General features: G+C 36.1%; 1 protein-coding gene across 1 annotated transcript; it reads right to left on the reverse strand.

Annotated features, from left to right (window-relative positions):
- On the reverse strand, positions 7,178-9,292 carry LOC109849873 (alpha-1,6-mannosyl-glycoprotein 2-beta-N-acetylglucosaminyltransferase). Its single transcript, XM_020419756.1, has one exon. It carries the CDS (start codon positions 8,762-8,764, stop codon positions 7,436-7,438), a length of 1,329 nt encoding a protein of 442 aa, XP_020275345.1. The 5' UTR covers positions 8,765-9,292; the 3' UTR covers positions 7,178-7,435.

Here is a 22,726-nt window from a genome sequence, read left to right on the forward strand (position 1 = left end):
CCCAAGGTGCAACGACTCATTAGTCGGCATAAAGTCCTCGACTCCTAATCTAGGTAAGCTCGAGGCACAACGACTCCTCAGTCGGTCACAAAACCCTGGTGCCGCCTCAAGACAGACCTAAGGTGCCATGACTCTTCAGTCAGTCACAAGGTCCTGGTGCCGCCTCAGGACAGGCCCAAGGTGCAACAACTCCTTAGTCGGCATAAAATCCTCGGCCCCTAATCTGGGAAAGCCCAAGGCGTAATGACTCCTCAGTCGGTCACAAGATCCTGGTGCCACCTCAGGACAGGCCTAAGGTGCCATGACTCCTCAGTCTGTCACAAGGCCCTGGTGCCGCCTTAGGACAGGCCCAAGGCGCAACGACTCCTTAGTCGGCATAAAGTCCTCGGCCCCTAATTTGGGTAAGGCCGAGGCGCAATGACTCCTCAGTCGGTCACAAGACCCTGGTGCCGCCTCAGGACAGGCCCAAGGTATCACGACTCCTCAGCCGGTCACAAGGTCATGGTGCCGCCTTAGGACAGGCCCAAGGCGCAACGGCTCCTTAGTCGACATAAAGTCCTCAGCTCCTAATTTGGGTAAGCTCGAGGCGCAACGACTCCTTAATCGGAACAAAGTCCTTGGTTCTTCCTAAAGAATAAGTCTAAGGCAAAATTACTTCTCAGTCAGAACAAAGCCCTTGGCTCTTCTTAAAGGTAAGCCCAAGGCACAACATATGGTTCGATTCATTCTGCTCTCATCGTCCATAGTGGTCAAGACCTTGGTAACTTCTCAGGATAAAACCAAGGAATAACGACTTCTCAGTCAGAACAAAGCCCTTGGCTCTTCTTAAAGGTATGTCCAAGGCACAACATATGGTTCGATTCCTTCTGCTCTTATCGTCCATAATGGTCAAGACCTTGGTACCTAATCTGGGTAAAACCAAGGCAAAACGACTTCTCAGTCGGCACCAAGACCTAGTAACCTAGGCACAACGACTTCTCAGTCGGCTCAAAGCCCTTGGTACCTAATTTGGGAAAAACCAAGGCAAAACGAGTTCTCATCGACACCAAGACCTAGTCACCTAGGCACAACGACTTCTCAGTCGGCTCAAAGCCCTTGGTACCTAATCTGGGTAAAACAAAGGCAAAACGACTTCTCAGTCGGCACCAAGACCTAGTCACCTAGGCATAACGACTTTTCAGTCGGCTCAAAGCCATTGGTACCTAACCTGGGTAAAACCAAGGTAAAACGACTTCTCAGTTGGCACCAAGACCTAGTCACCTAGGCACAATGACTTCTCAGTCGGAACAAATCCCTTGGCTCTTCCTAAAGCATAAGTCCAAGGTAAAATGACTTCTTAGTCGGAACAAAGCCCTTGGCTCTTCCTAAAGAATAAGTCCAAGGCAAAATGATTTCTCAGTCGAAACAAAGCCCTTGGTTCTTCCTAAGAAATAAGTCCAAGGCAAAACGTTTTCTCAGTCGGAACAAAGCCATTGGTTCTTCCTAAAGAATAAGTTCAAGGCAAAATGACTTCTCAGTCGGAACAAACCACTTGGCTCCTCATCAGGAGTAACCTAAAGTACAAAGGCTCCACAATTCGGCAATCAAGTCTACGGTCCCCCACCTAGATAAACCGAAGACAACCCCAGAGTCGACTCTTTGAGTTATCTTCCAACCAAACAAGAAAAACAAAGACGTCGCCACCTATCCCATGTAGAGTATCGAACGTACAAGGATCAACACTCTTCTCAAAAAGAAAAATGGAGCCACAACATGAATCAGTTATTCTATCAAGCATTTGTAGCTCTCAAAAGCAGAAGATAGAAGAAATCGCTTCTTATTCAGAAAAGATTTTTTGTACATTCTTTACCAAAAAGCCTAACCAGGCTTACCAAATTTATTTTTCTAAGGCTCATCACCATTGTCCCCGGAGTCCTTCCTCATCTTCTTCGAAGGCCTCCTAGAAGAACTCGGAGGGAGTTTTTGTACATTCTTTACCAAAAAGCCAAACCAGGCTTACCAAAATTTTTTTTCTAAGGCTCATCACCATTGTCCCCGGTGTCCTTCCTTATCTTCTTCGAAGGCCTCCTGGAAGAACTCGGTCCCTCCGAGTCAGCCCTTCTTTTACAGACCTCTATTGGTGGAGGAAGGGCCGTCGCTTTAGAATCTGAGGAGGAAAAAGAGGACCACCCCATCTTAGGAAACTCTTCTCCGTCCAAAGGTTTGGCCTCCTGAAGACCGAGGCGACACCGGAGCTTCTCGAGATCTCCAGCCTCGAGATCATTGAGAGCCCTCGGCTCTAGCACGTTCTCCTGCGCCTCAGGCTAACCTGAGCAGGATAGAATATTATTGGCGCCAAATACCCAGACGAAAAACTTCTTCCATTCTTTGTCCAGCTCCGGGAGATCGGCGTCCAGGCAAAAATCGCCCCGACAGTGGAAGAAATAGTGGGGGTCTCCCTCAACAGACCCCACACTAACCACATGCCCGAGCAGGCTGATGCTGGGTACTACTACTGCCTTAGAGCAGGTGTCAATAAACGCCATCAAAATGTGGACGGCGTGTGGGTGAAATTAGCAGGGTGAAACCCCAGAGCTATGAAAACTTCCCTGATGAAGGGATGCAGCGGCAGGCGTAATCCATACTGCAGATGCGCCAAGTAGAGAGAAACCTGATCCTCGCTGTGCATATGCACCGGAGTCGAGCTGTCCGACGCCCCTATGGTCATCATCACACGGGAGATGTCATATCGATCATGCAACCAGCTCGCCTCGTCCAAAGTCATCCTCGATCTGGATAAAAATAGAACCATGAGTTTCCTCTCGCGGTCATTCTGAGGAAAAACCATACTAAAAACTCTTAAGTAGCTGATGGGAGGATCGACGAAGCAAAACGTTCTTAGTGCAGAGTGCCCCTTTCAACAGTTCCAGGAACTATTTATAAGCCTCCAAAGGCGCATACAGAAAAATTCAAGAGGCACCATCCTGGAGTAATTAAGGAAGATCCACTTTGGAGAGCGGAAACGAATCGCTCGGAAAAGCCAACCGCCACCTGCAACTCACAAATCAATTGGCAAGTATGGCACCTTTCACTCTACCCACGACGCATCTTTTCCTTCGAAAAAGCGGTTCCCAATACCGATCATCAGCTCACAGAGATTGGCGGTTAGCGAGACCTACGCCACGTCTCCAACCACGATCAATTAGCTAAGAAATCCCCAAGATATGGAGCAAGCTTGTATCTATTTCACTCGGACTCGACTAAAGTCAACTTCGAATAAAAGGGGCCAACTGTTATGGTAATTTATCATCCAAAGATAAAAATGTCGGGAGAATGTCTGCATAAGCCCAAGGGTGATATGGTCCAAACCAACTTAGAGGTTCAAAAACCCAATCAAGGCCAAGTCCCTCGACCGGACGAGCATACAAGTCATATTTCTATCAAGGGTCATCATGACCGACTCGAAGTACGGGATCAGTTGCCCTCTCCAATTAAGACAACTCCTCAAGTAGACGACTCGACTATACACCCGACCCGAAGCTCACTTGACTATCGGGTCGCCAAATCATAATGATGGCTCGCAGATCAACCGGCCCCGGCTAAAGGGATAAGAGCTGACCAAGTTCACTTCAGATGTCAATCGACACAACAATATTGGTCAGTCCCATCAAGATCTCTATTCTAACAAACCTCGTGCCCAAGCCGCTTATTCGGCTTACAAGTCATTTCCCAGAAGATTGCCATGATGCTTTCCTGTGCACGAATGACTTCTCCTCCAATCGCCAGCCGCCACCTGGAGAGAGAAGGACGGCCACGCAGCCAATCTATCCTGCGCCCTACCTCTTCTATCAAATCCAGGATACAAAGAAGCTGCTTCTCTCCTGTATTTGAATGACTTCCCTTCCAGTCGCCAGTCGACACCTGGAAGTAGAAGGATGACTCAGGACCCCTACTGCTCACATCTCAGCCGCCTTCTATGTATGACCAAAGCCAAGGGACAACACGCTCAAAGGCAATGGACTATAAAAGGAGGAGAAAGGAGGAACGTAGGGGGGTAAGTAATTCCTGGCTTAACTACTTGTTCTTGATAAAAACCCGGAACCTACCGTGGTTAAAAAAGAACTAGAAAACTCTCAAAAGAGTACGCTCCGAGGACCTCAATGGCCCGAGGACATTCCCCCAAACCCTACTCAAGCTCCATAGCTGACTTGACCGTCAGAGGTACCATGGGGGAAACTAGCCCCATACTTCCGCGATCTTTGTATGTGCAGGTCATCAGCCCACCCCGCGCGCTTAGAATTGGGCGTAATGTCGGAGGAGAAGTTGGCCCCAACATCCATCCTCTCCCTTCTCCTCAGCGCCGTCTAGATCGAAGCTGTACCCTACGGTGGACAACCCTCATCGACTGTTTGTTCACGAGCATCAATAGTTTCTAGGCCCAAAAGTTTATCCTGAACTATCTTTAAACCAAACATCTTTTGCTTGTATCTTTAAACCTAATCAGTTTTTTGTATTTATCTCTAGATCCAATTTCCCAAATACAATACATACATATATATATATGAGTCCCCTTTAAAAATTTTTACAAATTTAATTCTACCCTTTCCCAACCTCTCTCTATTCCTATATTGTCTCACATGTGTGCCACTTATCGAACTTAAAAAAAACTAAATTAAATGTGACTCTCTCTCTCTCTCTCTCTCTTCATTTCTCAATTAATTCCCCTCTCTCATCCATTATTTTATTTATTTTATTCTTTCCCTCATATAAACCCATCAATTAATTCTCAACCACTCTTATGAATTCATCAATTAATTCTAACTTTCAAATTATCCCTCTATACATATGTGTTTGGTATGATTGTGCACTTGCATATTACCACGCTATACTTTTATGTTATCACACTATACTTTCAGATTATCCCACTATACTTTCATATTATCCCACTATACTTTTAGAATATCACACTATACTTTTAAATTATCATCTATAGTTTCATATTATCCCACTTTACTTTCATATTATCCCACTATACTTTTAGAATATCACGCTATACTTTCAAATTATCATGCTATAGTTTCATATTATCCCGCTATACTTTGAAAATATCCCGCCATACTTTCACATTATCCCGCTATACTTTCAGAATATCACGCTATTCCGTTGGAATTTATCTTCATTTGTATCTATATGCTCTAGATGTTTTTAAGGTTTACTCTTATAATAACAGTTTTCAAAATCATTGATTGAATCTGTGGTTAAGTTCTCCCTTACTCTACTAGTTAACAAATTTACCTAATTTATATTCCAAGTAACAAAGAACCTATGTTTCTTCATAAAATTCAGTTTTCTTATCTGTGATTCGAGTCCAATTCATTTCCTTAGACTTACACAGATAAAATTGCTTGCTAGTTTTTATGTCCAATTCAAAGCCTAAACTATGTCTACCATGGCAAAACACAGCCAAACATGAACAACCTAACAACGCAAACCCTCGAGCAATTTTTCTCACTAAGGACCTCTCAAGTCTCCCTCTATCGGTTTGATAAGAAAAACATGAACTATAAGCAAGCATCAATCTGATTCTTAACTAGTGTTCACATAAACAAAATAAAGCATGACTAGAGAGATCGAAGAGATTTTCCCCTAAAAGATAAAAAGTGTACCTTTATTGATGTAGAAAGGTAGATCGCAAAGAAAAAAAAGCTCTGATACAAGCATGAATAAGAGACATCAAAATTTATGGGTTCCGGGTGGAGTATGGTCGCAAGGCTGAAACTTTAAGGAATTGGCAGAAACACATCACCAGGAGTGGAGCCTGCGGCTTAATTTGCCTCAACACAGGGAAACTTACCAAGTCCAGAAATAGTAAGGGATGACAGACTAAGAGCTCTTTTTGGATTCTATGAGTGGTGGTGCATGGTCGTTCTTAGTTGGTGGAGTGATTTGTCAGGTTAATTCCGCTAACGAACGCGACCTTAGCCTGCTAATTAGCTATGCGGAGGCATCCCTTCGCGACCAGCTTCTTAGAGGGACTATGGTCGCTTAGCTACGGAAGTTTGAGGCAATAACAGGTCTGTGATGCCCTTAGATATTCTAGGTGGCACACTGGCACGTGCGCTACACTTATGTACTCAATGAAGGTAATTTTTAAAAATTTCATCGTGTTGGGGATATATCATTGCAATTGTTGGACGTCAACGAGGAATTCCTAGTAAACGCAAGTCATCAGCAGACATTAACTATGTCCCTGCCCTTTGTGCCCTTTGTACACATTACTATATTATATACATAAAGAACTTGTTAATATACAAAACAAATTAAATATATTAACATTTGAAGATAATATATTAGAATCATAATATTATAATTAACTAAAAAATATTATATAATATTATAATACATTATACTATAGTGTATTGTGTTAAGTATATATTATATTATATTAATAATATGTTTAACATTAATATTATAAAGGATCAAACTAGTGTTGCTCACTATGGTGTTTTGAAAACACTTTCGGAGAAAAACACCATAGTTTGGCATTTTTATAGGAAAACACCACATAAAAAACACCATGGTATCCTAACATTCGCCTAGTTAACTGATAATTATTTGGTCAAATTCCAGCCCTACTTGATGTCCCTGTGGTTTCATGATCGAATTCACTATTTCACAATAGCAGCACGTCCTACATTAAATGGGTGGGCAAAGATGTATAGACTAAAGTTTCTCCATACAGTGCATACACTAAAAAGGCCAGTGATGAGGGATTAGACGAGGAAGAAGGGTGAAAGGAAACTACAAGGTGACATATTAAAGTGAATAAAACAGGTGCCCTGCACAGTTCCTCATGGGTACATCAACAATAACAACCAGTGAAGTAGCAAACTAATAGAAACGTATCCATTAGAATATGAACATAGACGATCGAGACACTAAAAACCACCAAACCTAGACATAGCAAAGGAAGAGTGAACCCACGGAAAAAAAAAACCCCCACCAAAACTAGACACATCAAATGAAGAGTGAAACCACAGGAAAGAGTAATCGTCTACCTACACGTAGTCAAGGACATTACATTCTCGTGGTACAATTATTCGTCATCAAGCGTGATAATTGTTCATTTATCTATACATCATATGCTTAGCCTTAATGAAAATTCAAGGAAGTATGCAGCCATTGACATAATGCAAAGTGAGACAGAAGTCTAAAATCGCATTTTTAACATGATATATAACAGACAACCCAAGATGTAACTTTTAAACAGATAAATGTGGGATACAAGAAAACAATATACTAATAACAAAACCTTCAACAGTAGAGTGGAAGGGTTGAACTGTTAAAAAAAATTAAAGGTTAAACTTCTTCGTGCTGTGTATAAATCAGAAAAAGATAAAGAGACGCCGAGGAGAATCCATAAACTGGAAGATCAAAAGAAACAGAAGGCAGCACCTCAATCAGCTGAAGCTTCATTGATATGGTACATGTATGCAAAACTTAAGCAAAGCTCGTGGTCCCTCTCATCACCCCACCCTCCCCAACCCTTGAATCCGGCTTGATAACCACCTGTCTTCTTAACCTCATGGACTGGCCAATTTGACTGAATATTTGGAATCTTATCTATCTCCTCAATTTCCATATTCACCTGACCATTATCAACGCAAGCACTTTTTTGGTTGTTCCCCTGATGCAACCCACACTTGCCAAAATGAGCAGCACTTCTCCTAGGCCCTCTAAGAGAGAATACATGACTCCCAAATGAAGGATAAACAGTAGCCCACATTGTTATATCCCAATTATACTCATCAAATGTGCAAAATTGTTTGGCCTTTGCATGGATCCTTCTCCAAACAGTCCTATTGAATGTATACCCAACATTCCCAATTTTCTCCGCAATCAAGCTTGCCCATCCTTCTCCCTTTGCACTCACATCAGACGGTGCCAAATTTGCAGCATAGCAATGGGGGCATTTCAAAGGCTTTAGTTGGGTGAGTAGCTGAATATTCCGATAAGCATTTGGAAAAATAAAGTGGTCCTCTTCTATGAAAAGAATGTGACCAATGTGCTTGTCTGTCTCGCTCAAACCGTCCCACACAGTATTCATCATCCACCACCAGTGATGTTTCAGAGACACAATCCTCGGAGACCGATGATTCCCATACTGATCAGGATTACCTCTACATTTCTTCTTCTGGGCATTATCTTTATCATGGCAATCATCCGGTGATACACCCGGAAAGCTATTCGAATACAAGTGCGGAGAGTAAGGAGCAAATATTTGCTTCACTTGGCAGAATCTGATCGTCTGAACAATCTTGTCCATCTCAGCAAAGTACCCATCATGGCTAACTATCAACAATGTCTCCCCAATACCTTTGACCTTCGACAAACTCTGGACGGCAATTTGAAGATACTGCGGCCGGTTGTGAACATAAAGAACAATCTTGATGTGGTCACTTGCTAAATTTGGGAAAAGATCTAAGTTCCTAGGTGGCAAATTGTTTCTTTGTTCCAAAGAGATTGAGAGATCAGTCTTTTTGGGAAACTTAGGCTTAAAATTCAAGTCTAATTTCACACGTCCGTGAACTTGCAAGGAGGAGGTTCTCTCTTCTTGTTGTCGCAGTTCCGCGGAAGCATAATAATAAGGAGAAATTTTTGAATTACTGAATAGGAAAATAAGAAACAAAACAAGTAAAAGGACCAACAGGGTCAAAGGAAGCACTCGCCGAAATCCTGCATCCTTCAATCGAGATCTACTACTTGGCTTATAAGAAGAAGCCATAGAATCTGATGTAAAATTATAAAGAGAAAGAAGAAGAACCCAGGTATCAAAATCGAGCCCTTCTTCTTCTAGAGGCAATCGGAGGTAAAAAGAAGCATGCCCATGTCGATAAATCCAAATTTTCAATAGAAATTAAAGTGAAGAAGGATTTCGCAGAAAAAAATTATTATTTTTAAAGGCAAACCTCAGTTCAGAATCGTAGGAGATTGAAGAAGAGGAAGATGCGCCGTCTGAAGCCCTGGATTTAGGGGGCGGTTTCGAGGGAGTGAAGCCAAGGGAACCACAACCCCAACTTTGGAATTTAAAAGAGAGTCTTTTTCTTCTCATAAAGTAATAGGCCATCGAAAATAAACAAGTGAGCTTCGTGCCTGCCTTCCCACGTCTCCGGGATCCGATCACCGCCCGTAGTTGGAGTCAACGGTAAACAAGGAAAGGTAAATGGATGGAGCCATGGTGCGAGGCAATTTAACTCCGTCAGCTCAGAAGTTCACTTAGAGGGATCGATAAATGTCTTACCGGTTGGTGACCACATGCTAAGATTTTTGTCTGTGATTCTCGGACTTTTCAAAAGAGAGAGAGTTGGGCTTCGCTTTTGGTAGCTCAGATCGGCGGGTCGTTAGTAGTGGTGGCAAATGGTTTAGAATTATCCGAACAGATCCGCATCCGTATTCAAAATGGACGTGGATATGGTAGGCAGAGTCTAATATCGGGTAGAGATGATTTCGGATACGGATAGAGTTTCGAATTAATTTTCGGATACTGATACAAATATAGATATTACTTCACAGTTCGGATACGGATATTCGTATTTTACATAATAGTATAAGATCATGGATTCGGGTCCTTTTATTTAGTACCCAAACCCACTTTGACCCAACCGAAAACCCAATTAGCCCCTTACCTATTCAGGTTTGTTTTTTGATTCTATGAATCTCACTTTACCATAATCAAAGAACCCCAAATGGATTTCACCGTTCGAAGAACACAAACTGATTTCCCGTGAAAATTCTCAAAATTTCGTATGTCCGGCATCCCAAAACTCCTGTCCGACATCTTCACTATATTTTCTCTTCTTTGAAGAAAATTGGCCATTTTAAGATCTTCCTTGCCCAAAAGGTCATCACCTCTAGCGGTCATCTTCAGTATCTCCAACGACCATCTCCATTATCTCTGGTGACCCTCATCCTCAGCAAGATAATCATCCTTCACAGTCATCCGCTACCTTTCATCAATAAGGTCGAATCGAAACCCTAATTTTACATTTGGCTTGCTTTGTAATTGTGTGATTATAGAGTTTTTGATTAGTCTTTTTTAATTCTATGAATGGAAATCATGTCTAGTCCGTCTGTTCAATCATCTAATGAAGAACGCACTATTGAACTTATTCTTGAACATATTGTCAAACCTATTCCCGAGGAATATTCTAGTTAAATTGATGATAAACTTGAGAAGAAAAAACATTACCATCTAAAGTGTGGTTAGATTTTGACAAAATAGATAAAACAGAAAAAAAGCAGTTGATGGAAAAGAGGTTGCAGCAAAAACTACGATAGCAAAATGTAAACAATGCTCGTTCGAATCTCATGGATGTAGTATTAGGGGTACATCACTCCTTAAAAACCATATTGCGACATGCCCAAAAAAAAGGCCTGATATCCATCAACAATTAGTACAAGCTACTATGAAAAATGATGATGGAACTTGCGCGCTTAGTAATTATCAATTTGATAATAAGGTTTTTCCATCAAGTATGTGCATTATTTTCGTCCAAACCACTGAAATTACCCTAGCGCGGGCCGGGGGGGGGCGGGTGGGGGGAAATTGATATTTTCTAATCTAATCTGATATTAATGCCAAATTAAAACTTATTAATAATTATTCTAGTAATTATGATATACAACAAATTATATGCAAGGATATGTAATTAAAAACAATGGCGATATAAACATGAGACAAAGACGATATAGAAATATGATAAGCAATGAGCACATGAATAATACGTCAAGTCAAACACAAACACACAATATGATGATGAAGTTCGGTCACCCTCGACCTACGTCTCCGCTCCTCACTCTCTAGAAGAATCTCCACTATCACAACTGGTTTTCAACATTCACCGAAAATGTTTACACAATCGGTTTTCTACCTTACCGAAAACTCTTACAACTCTCACACTTGTAACTACACAATATACACTCTAAGTGTTGGTCTAGCTCGTGTCACCTTCCTCAAGTACTCGGATTTACCACCTCTCCCTAGGCTTTACTACTAACATCACTCCTCTTGGAATTGACCCCGTCTCTCACCACACACTCCTCTCGGTGTACTTATGTATTACAATCTGTTCTCAATAATTAAGGCACAAATAAAAGTGTTTGTTCTCTAAACAAGATGAGAACTCAATTATGCTCACTCAATCACACCACAAACCCAAATTATACAATGTATGAAAGTACTTAAGCTCAATGGTTGTATGTGAGACAATAAGTAAATATGAAATCTAAACTCAAATTGATCTATCAAATATATATAAGATAAACAAATAATACAATTAAGTAAGATGGGGAGTTTAGAAAAACTTCTCTAATAACAAAGAGGATGAAGGATTGAGGTTGAGCTCTTCAAAGATGAAATTGAGATCCTCCACTTTGTAAAACTTTCTTCACATAAACAAACTTGAAACAAAAACTTAAACACCCTTAAAACACTTATAAAACTTGTTTAAAAATTTCTTGAGTATGTTCAGAAGATTGAGGGTAAGGGGTATATATAGGTTCATAAAACAAACCCCAAAAACCAAAGAAAAAGATAAAAACAACAAAATCTTAAAACAAGTCGTTACTATGCAACTACCATATTGTAAGTTGACTTATGACATGTATGAGTCGCTTATATAGTATAAGTCGACTTGTTATATTATGAATCGACTCAGCAGATAAAAAACACCATCTGCGTAACACTTTATAAGTCAACTTGGTACTGTAGTAAGTCGACTTAAAACAAGCACATGACCTGATATGAACAATAAACATCAACTTTAAACATTGTTTAAAAATATCAAACAAATTCCAAAAAATGTAAAACTTGGGAAAATTCTTATAAACATAAAAATAAACATGTCACAAAAAGAATTTTTTAAATTATATTTTCTATTTATGAAAACTCTTCATTTTGCAAAATATTCCAAAACACGAAGTTTCAAGAACACATGATTTTGATACAATGTTTTCAAACAAGTATGAAACTTCTCTTAAGTGGATTAATAGACTTTATAAAAGATGTAAAATAGTATAATCAAGTCTTTAATCCATAGATGTATTATTTTGCAAACATACAAAAGTATGAAAACAAAAAACATGATTTCATTGATTTGAATATGTTAACACTAGTAGAAATATGACCTTCAACTACGGGTTTATAGCGACAGGTTTTTCTGTCTATATAAGTCAACATATAACGATGGAATAGTCTTCGTTATATTTCCATCTGTGTACATCATTATAACGACATAAATTTTATTATTGACGACAAAATTTTCCATCGCCGTTATTTTCTCAGATGGAATATTTCCGTCGTTATATATCCGTCATTAAAATTTAAATGGAGATGGATTTTTTAGGTTTTGGCGACAAAATTTCTGTCACTAAAAAACTAAAAAATAAAATGGCGCGGGCTTGCCCAAAAAATTTAGGCACCGCCCGAACCGCCCTAGCTTCTCCCAAAACCTGTGTCGCCCTCTCTCTCTCCTCATCTCTCTCTCCGCATCTCTTCGTCCATCTCCCTCCCTCCGTCCCCTATCACTCTCGATCTCACCTTCCCTCTCTTCCCCGCCTCGATCTCCTGTGTGCCGACCCTACCGCCCCCAAAGAGCTGGCGTGGACCACACAGCGGACCGTCACATGACTCGTCGCGTCGATCCGACTTGCGCCCCCTCTCTCCTCTTCACAGGTGCATGATGAGCCTTTCTCCCCTCATCTCTCTTGTATCTCTCCCCCTCCAAACTCTCTTTTTCCCTTCTTCTCTCCTCAGTCGGCCCGACATTGCAAGCCAAGCGACAAGCCGCAGCGTCGGCCGACCGAGAGAGAAGCAGAGAGAAAGAGAGATGTAGGGGGAGAGAGAAATAGAGTTTTTTTTATTTTTGAATTTATTAATTTTAATTTTTAATTATAATTAGTTTATTTTTTGCAAAATAAAAATTTATGAAAAAACCTAAACCCTAATAAAATATTACAAATCAAATTTTTTCATTTTGATAAAATTATAACATAAAAAATAAAATTTTGTTAGGGTTCGGGTTAGACGAAGGTTAGGGTTAGGGTTGGGTGAGGATGAGGGTGAGGGTGAGGGTTAGGGTTAGGGTTAGGGTTAGGGTGAGGGTGAGGGTAAGGGTAAGGGTTATTACGAGGGTGAGGGTGGGGGGGTGGGAGGGTGAGAGTGAGGGTTAAGGTTAGGGTTAGGGTTAGGGTGAGGGTTAAAATTACTCTAGAGTGGGGTGAATATGATAAATTGTTAATCTAATCCGATATTAATGCCAATTAAAACTTATTAACAAATATATCCTAGAAAGATTGATATATAATGAATTATTTGCAAGGATATGTAAACTAAGGTCAAATAAACATTAAATGATATAAACAAGATAGTGGACAAATGAGCAATCCAAACACAAGAAATATGATCACGGAGTTTAGTTCTTCCGACCTACGTCTCTGCTCCCCACTCTCGGGGAGAATCCACTATCACAACAGGTTTTTAACATTCACCCAAAACATTTACACCTCATAATTTTGGTTTTTTATCCCACCGAAAACTTTCAAAACTTACACTCTTGTAATCACACTTTACACCCTCTAAGTGTTGGTCTCTAGTACTGCCGCCTTCCTCAAGTATTCGTATTTATAACCTGCTTTACAACCAATGCCACTCATCTTGGAATCGGCCTCGTCTCTCACCACATACTCTTCTCGGTGTAAAAGTGTATAACAAAGTGATCTCACAAATAAAGCACAAATATAAGGTTTGCTCTATACAATGGATGAGAACTTTATGTAAGCTCACTCTCAATGAATACAATCTCACAACCCCAAATATACTATGTATGAAATATTTTTTTTTGAAAAGACGTATGAAATACTTAAGCTTAAGTGAGTGTGTGTAATTAATGAGAAAATATAAGATGCAAACTCAAAAAGTAATCTAGCCTAAGAAATTATGATCAAACAAATATAAATAAAGCTAGAGATGAGTTTAGCATAAACTTCTCTGAAAATTAAGAGAGAGAGAGAGAGAGAGAGAGAGAGAGAGAGAGAGAGAGAGAGAGAGAGAGAGAGATGAGATGAAAGCCCAAACACAAAATGATAATCTCTTCTTCCTCTTGTGAAAACTTCTTCACAAACAAACTTAAAAACACTTGAAAACTCTTAAACAAACTTATCCAAAACTTGATTTAAATTTTTCTAAGTTCACTCAGAAGTAATGAGGCATGGGGTATTTATAGGATCACAAGACAAATCACAAAAACCAAGGAAAAAGACAAAAAAACCCAAAAATCTAGCATTCTAAAAAACTAGTCGTTACAGTGTTATAAGTCGACTTACTACAGTACATAAGTCGACTTATAACTAGTCGTTACATGTGAAAACGATCATATAAGTCGACTTATACAGTACATAAGTTGACTTATTACATATAAGTCGACTTAGCAGATAATTTCAGGTTTTGGCAGTTCTTAAAATTTTTGCGTAGCTGGATTTATAAAATCAATTAAAAATATCAAATCAACTCTAAAAATCTTGAAATTTTGAGGGAGTTTTATAAACATGTTAGAGAAATAATTTATGAAATATCACTTCCCATTTGTGAAAAATAATTATTTGAACATAGAAATTCTAGATTCTAAAAACTGTTGAAACACTTAATTTTGTAAAATTAATTTAACATAGTAAATCAACTCTAAAAATAATAAAATCTTGGAAAATGGTTATAAACATGTAATGGAACATGTTAGAAAAATAATTTCTTAAATTTTATTTCCCATTTATGAAAACTCATCTGTTTTGTAATAACATGCACAAACATGAACTTGTTAAAAACTTCATTTTGACAAAACGAGTTCAAACAGTTTGAAACTTCTTTTAAATGGATTAATGGACTTTATAAAAGATGTTTAACAGTTATAATCAAGTCCTTAATACATAAAAAAGTTATTTTCTCAAAATTGTATAATACGATAAAAACAAAATGTGTATTTATGTAGTTTTGGCTTTAAAGTATTAACACACATAATGTAAACCTATACTACAAACAATATACCCAAGCTCATGATATTCATATTAGCTTGTCTTGATTGTCGATGAAGTGATATTGGATCTTGACTTGAATTGCACAATGCTTCACTCTACTATTTTCGCCAACCTCCATTTAATATGATCGTTATGGCGCAATTCATCTAACCTCTAACGAAGATATTTGTGTAGATTACCTAACAAAATAAATGCAAGCTCTCGACGTACAATGTTAGGAATTGTTTTTAATTATCAAAACAAAATTAGGAAGTAGGCTCATAACCATGAGGCTAACAATATCCATCTTTTTTATGATGACAAACAATCTACATAAAGAGTATATATAAAATATATAATAAAGCAAAATATTCATAAATACTCATAAACTATTTATTTCTCTCCCTTTATCAACATCAAAATAGGAAAACAAGAAGAATAAGAGAGCAAAAGTTCCCCCCTACAAATTAGCATAGGTGAGTATAAAAACAAATATAGGAAAAAAGCCCCCCTATCAAAGTGCCTATATGCATATATATAAAAAAAATATGACGCATCAAAATGTGAGTAAAAAAATGAAAGACTCACATTCAAAAATTCTATGAGAACACATATTGATATGTTATCATGAAAATTATGTCTCAAAGCATAGGTTAAAAAAATAAAAAAACATCATATAGATTTATGAAATCAAGAGAATGAAAAAGCATGAGCATCATGAAAAACTATTTTCAAATAAAAATAAATCATGAGAACCATGAAAATCATGATAATCATGAAAGTTCAAATGAAAAACAAGTCAACCAAATAAAATTATAAATCAATCAATTAAACCATAATAACATAAAAACAAACCAATATCAATTTTTGAATAATAAGTGATCAAGCAATCTTGTAATATCAAAATATTTATATGTTTTATCCACAAAGGTCAAAAAGAGTATCCTTATGATAAAACAAATGAAATCAATATCTGACATATCCAACAAGAAAAATAAGAGAGACAACCATATCAAGCTCTTGGAGCTTGTTCCAACCCGTATAAAGCTTTTAGCACCCTGTAAACATGATTTAGAAATAAATTACCAACAAATTCGAGGGGTTGCTCAAATACAAACCTCTCATCGAAATCAAAGTCAATAAAATAAAAATAAAAGAATTGACTTAAAAAATGTTTTTATTTTCAAAAATTTCAAAACACGTTTTTCAAAACCAAGAAATGAAAAACAAAAACTCTAAAATATTGGTTTTAAAAACAAAAAGATTTAGGCACCCAAGTTCTCTTGGTGCCAAATGATTTAGGGAGATGACCCGTATCATTTAAGCTCAAAACTCTAGGGTCATGATTCCTTTTGGGCATATTGAGTGCACATGTTCGGTCATAGCAATAACTAAACAAATGACCCTTCTGACTGCAATATGTGTAATAAAAAGGATGCATTTGTGTGTGATGACCATGAGGATATGCACGGGAAATATTTACAACTAAAGATAGTCTTTTTGAAACATTTTGCAAATGTGAAACATTTTGCAAATGTGAAACATTTTGCAAATGTGAAACATTTTGCAAATGTGAAACATTTTGCAAATGTGAAACATTTTTAAACAAAGTTGGTGTTTTTGAAATATTTTGTGATTTAGAAACTTTTCGCAAATCAAAACAATATTTTGTTAAATGACCAACTCTTCCACAAAAAGCACACTTATACACATTAGCATACATATGATGAACAATAGGTGAATGTTCATGCGTGTGTGATGAAGACACCTTATGAGATGCACAAGAAGTAATATTAACATTAGTGGGTTTTTATGCTTCATAGCAAAATTTAGCGAGATGCCCTTTACGATCGTAAATAGTACATTTGTAAATTTTACTATACATGCGTGCATAGTGTACGGGTGATTTGGAAGCATTTGTACACGACTTAGCGTACATAAATTTTACTATACATGCGTGCATAGTGTACGGGTGATTTGGAAGCATTTGTACACGACTTAGCGTACATGTTCATAAGTTTCTCATGATTGACAATGCATACTTTTAAGGTTGAATCTAAAATATGATATGTGATCCTTAACATGATTCAACTTATAATTTTGCACAAAAGCATTATTATTAGAAGTAGATCATATATAGTTATTTGCAAAAGAAGCAACTTTATTTCTCATGTTTTCTACTTCTAATATGGCATTATCTTTCTCATGAGTTAATTTAGCAAAATTTGAAATAAGAGAATCATGATCAAATTTAAGTTTCCCATTGTTTTCTTTTATGATCATATTTTCATTGAAAATGGTTTCAAACTTAGATGCTAATAACTCATGAGCGGATTCTAAATTAACATGCTTGTTTTTTTAATTTACAAAATTTTGTTCCAACTTCTTATAATTATGGATTAATAATTCATATCCACGGGTAAGTTTATCAATAGATAATTCATCGTCATTATCGGACTTACAAACCACACTAGAGCTATCGCCTAGTGGCCGTGTGCATGATAGTCCACTATCACTTGAAGTCGATTCTACCAAAGTACGTTGAATCTCCTCCAAGTTACCTTGATGTGCTTCTATAAATTTTTATAAAGTGTAAGCACTATCAAAAGAATAAAACTTGTTAGAAAAAGATGAGTCAAAAGCATTGTGTAAAAATTTTAACAAAAGCTTATTCATTGTAAACAATCTTCTATCTTTATCACACCACTTGGATTCCTCCATAGTAGGTACAATATAAGCATCGTTAATAATTTTCCATAAATTAAAATGTTTAGATCGAACAAAAAGATTAAATCTAACACACCATCGAGCATAGGGGAAATTATCTAATCTAGGAGCAATATTAATGGCATAACCTAAGCTAGGTGCACTCGTAGCATTCCATGATATACTATATAATATATATACTAATATATATATATATTATATATATATATATATATATATCTATATATATTATATATATATGATATCACAACACACACCCACACAGCACACACACACCACCACACCACACAACACACACACACATATTTATATATTATATATATATATATATATATATATTAATAATATATTGTGTGTGTGTGTGTGTGTGTACACACACACACACAGCCACCAGGACACACACACACCCCACACATAATATATATATATATATATATAATATATATATATATATATATATATATATATTATATAATATATATATATATATTATATATATATATATATATAATATTATATCTATAAATATTATATATACTATATAATAGAGAGAGAGAGAGAGAGAAGAGAGAGAGAAGAGAGAGAGAGAGAGAGAGAAATGGGCTATGCTTGGTACCAAGCACAAATTTTATGGCTTGTATGAGGTGTTCTCATTCCCATCCACTCATTCATTGGGGAACGCGAACATTTACCCATGTGAATGTAGTACCCTCCATTTGAATGAGTGGAGGATAATATGCCACCTCAGCTACAAAGCATAAAGATTTTATGCTTGGTAGCCAAAATTCCATCATTGCTCCCCATAATATAATATATATTATATATATATATAATATATATATATAAATATATAAATATATGTATATATATATATATAATAGATATAATAATTTATATATATATATATATGTGTGTGTGTGTGTGTGTGTGTGTGTGTGTATATATATATATACACACATATATATATATATATATGTGTGTGTGTGTGTGTGTGTGTGTGTGTGTGTGTGTGTGTGTGTGTATTTGTATATATGTAAGATGCAATAAATCTCAAAACTAGATTAGCAAGATATGAATGCTTGGATCTTTGTCTCAAGGCGGTTAAGCCACAAATCAATAGCATCAAGCTCTGATACCAATTGAAATTACCCTAGAGGGGGTGAATAGGGTAAATTGCAAATCTAATCTGGTATTAATGCCAATTAAAATTTATTAAAAAATATATTCTAGCAAGATTGATATATAATGAATTATTTGTAAGGATATGTAAACTAAGGTCAAATAAACATGAAATGATATAAATAAGATATTGGACAAATGAGCAATCCAAATCTAAGAAAAATTATCATGGAGTTTGGTCCTTCCGACCTACATCTATTCTCCCCACTCTCAGGGAGAATTCACTATCATAACGGGTTTTTAACGTTCACCCAAAATGTTTACACCTCATAATCTTGGTTTTCTAGCTCACCGAAAACTTTCACAACTCACACTCTTGTAATCACACTTTACACCCTCTAAGTATTGGTCTCTAGCCCGTGTCATCTTCCTCATATGCTCGGATTTACAACCTCTCTCTAAGCTTTTTAATTGATGCCACTCCTCTTTGAATCGACCCCATCTCTCATCACCAATCCTCTTAGTGTACAAGTGTATTACAAAGTGATTTCATAACTAAAGAAAAATATAAGATTTGTTCTCTACAATGGATGAGAACTCTATGTAAGATCACTCTCAATGAATACAATATCACAACCCCAAATATACTATGTATGAAATACTTAAGGTCAAGTGGGTGTGTGTAATCAATGAGAAAATATAAGATGCAAACTCAAAAGGTAATCTAGCTTAAGAAATTATGATCAAACAAATATAAATAAAGCTAGAGATGAGTTTATCATAAACTTCTCTAAAAATCAAGAGAGAGAGAGAGAGATGAGATGAAAGCCTAAACACAAAATGATGATATCTTCTTCCTCTTGTGAAAACTTCTTCACAAACAAACTTGAAAACTCTTAAACAAACTTGCCCAAAACTTAATTTAAAATTTTGTAATTTCACTCAGAAGTTATGAGGTAGGGGGGGGTATTTATAGGATCACAAGACAAACCCCAAAAACCAAGAAAAACTAAGTAAAAAGATAAAAAACCCAAAAATCCAACATTCTGAAAAACTAGCTGTTACAGTGTTATAAGTCGACTTGCTACTGTACATAAGTCGACTTATAACTAGCCGTTACAGGTTAAAAAGATCATATAAGTTGACTTATACAGTATATAAGTCAACTTATTACATATAAGTCGACTTATAAGTTGACTCAGCAGATAGTTTCAGGTTTTGGCAGTTCCTAAAATTTTTGTATAGCTAGCTTTATAAAATCAATTAAAAATATCAAATCAACTTTAAAAATCTTGAAATATTGAGAGAGGTTTCTAAACATGTAGATAAACATGTTAGAGAAAGAATTTCTAAAATTTCACTTCCCATTTGTGCAAAATAATTATTTGAACACAAATATTGTAGATTCTAAAAACTACTAAAATACTTGATTTTGTAAAATCAATTTAACATAGTAAATCAACTCCAAAAATGATAAAATCTTGGTAAATGGTTATAAACATGTAATAGAACATGTTAGAAAAAGAATTTATCAAATTTTATTTTCCATTTGTGAAAACGTATCTGTTTTGCAAAAATATACACGAACATAAACTTGTTAAAAACTTGATTTTGACAAAATGATTTCAAACAAGTTTAAAACTTCTTTTAAATGGATTAATGAACTTTATAAAAGATTTTTAACAGTTTTAATCAAGTATTTAATCCATAAACAAGTTATTTTCTCAAAAACATATAATACGATAAAACAAAATATGTATGTGTATAGTTTGTGCTTTAAAGTATTAACACACATAATATAAACCTATACTACAAACAATATACCCAAGCTCATGATCTTCATATTAGTTCGTCTTGATTGTGGGAGCGATATTGAATCTTGACTTGAATTGCTCAAAGCTTCACTCCACTATTTTCGCCAACCTCCATTTGATACGTAATCCATCAAACCTCCAACGAAGATATTTGTATAGATTACCTAACAAAACAAATGCAAGCACTCGATGCACAATATTAGGAATTATTTGTAATCATCAAAAAAGGATTAGGGGGTATGCTCATAACCATGAGGATAACAATCTCTCCTTTTTAGATGATGACAAACAATCTACACAAAGAATATATAAAAAATATGCAATAAAGCAAATTACTCATAAATACTCACAAATTATTTGTTTCTCCCCCCTTTGTTAACATCAAAATGGGGAAAATAAGAAGAATAAGAGTGCGAAAGCTCCTCCTACAAATTAGTATAGATGAGTATAAAAATAAATATAGGAAAAAAGCTCCCCCTATCAAAATGCCTTAATGGCTATATATAAAAAATATATAAGGCATCAAAATGTGAGTAAAAAAATTATGAAATACTCACATTCAAAAGGCTATGAGAACACATATTGATATATCATTATGAAAACTGTGTCTCAAAGCATAGGTTAAAAAAAATCAAAAAGCAGTATATAGATTTACAAAATTAAGAGAATGGAAAAAAATATAAGAATCATGAAAAAATAGTTTTAAATGAAAACAAATCATGAGAACCATGAAAATCATGACAATCATGAAAGCCCAAATGAAAAACAAATCAACCAAATGAAATCATAAATCAATCAATTAAACCATAATAACATAAAAACAAACCAATATCAATTTTTGAATAATAAGTGATCAAACAATCTTGTATTATTAAAATATATGTTTTATCCACAAAGTTCAAAAGAGTATGTTTAGGATAAAACAAATGAAATCAATATCTGACATATGCAACAAGAAAAACAAGAGAGCCAACCATATCAAGCTCTTGGAACTTGTTCCAACCCATATAAAGCTTTTAGCACCCGGTAAACATGATTTAGAAATAAATTACCAACAAATCCGTGGGGTTGCTCAAATACAAAACTCTCATCGAAATAAAAGTCAATAAAATGAAAACAAAAGAATTGACTTAAAAAAATATTTTCATTTTCAAAAATTTCAAAACATGTTTTTCAAAACCAAGAAATAAAAAATAAAAACTCTAAAAATCTTGGTTTTGAAAACAAAAAGATTTAAGCACCCAAGTACTCTTGGTGTCGTAGGATTTAGGAACATGTCCCCTATCATTTAAGCTTAAAGCCCTAGGATTATGATCCCTTTTGGGCACATTTAGTGCACGTGTCCGGTCATAACAATAATTAGGCAAATGACACTTTCGATTACAATATGTGCAATGAAAAGGATGCATTTGTCTATGATGACCATAAGGATGTGCACGGGAAACATTTACAAATAAAGGTAGTCTTTTTGAAACATTTTGAAAATGTGAAACATTTTTAAACAAAGTTGGTGTTTTTAAAATATTTTACGATTTAGAAACTTTTCACAAATCAAAATAATATTTTGTTAAATGACCAACTCTTCCAAAAAAATCACACTTATACACATTAGCATACATATGATGAATAATAGGTGCATGTGCTTGTGTGTGATGAAAAAGCCTTATAAGATGCACAAGAAGTAATATTAATGTTAGTGGGTTTTTGTGCATCATGCAAAATTTAGCGAGATGGCCTTTATGATCGTAAATTATGCATTTGTAAATTTTGCTATACATGCATGCATAGTGTACGGGTGATTTGGAAGCATTTATACACGACTTAACACACATATTCATAAGTTTCTTATGATTAACAATGTATATTTTTAAGGTTGAATCTAAAGATGATATGCGATCCTTAATATGATTCAACTCATCATTTTGCACAAAAGCATTGTTATTAGAAGTAGAACTCTGTAGGGTGAAAATTTGATTCTTCCGAAGAAAGGAGTTTCGTTTGTATTTATAAGAAAGCTTATT

The sequence above is a fragment of the Asparagus officinalis genome, chromosome 7, assembly GCF_001876935.1.
Source record: "Asparagus officinalis chromosome 7, Aspof.V1, whole genome shotgun sequence".
In the NCBI taxonomy this organism is placed as follows: domain Eukaryota; kingdom Viridiplantae; phylum Streptophyta; class Magnoliopsida; order Asparagales; family Asparagaceae; genus Asparagus; species Asparagus officinalis.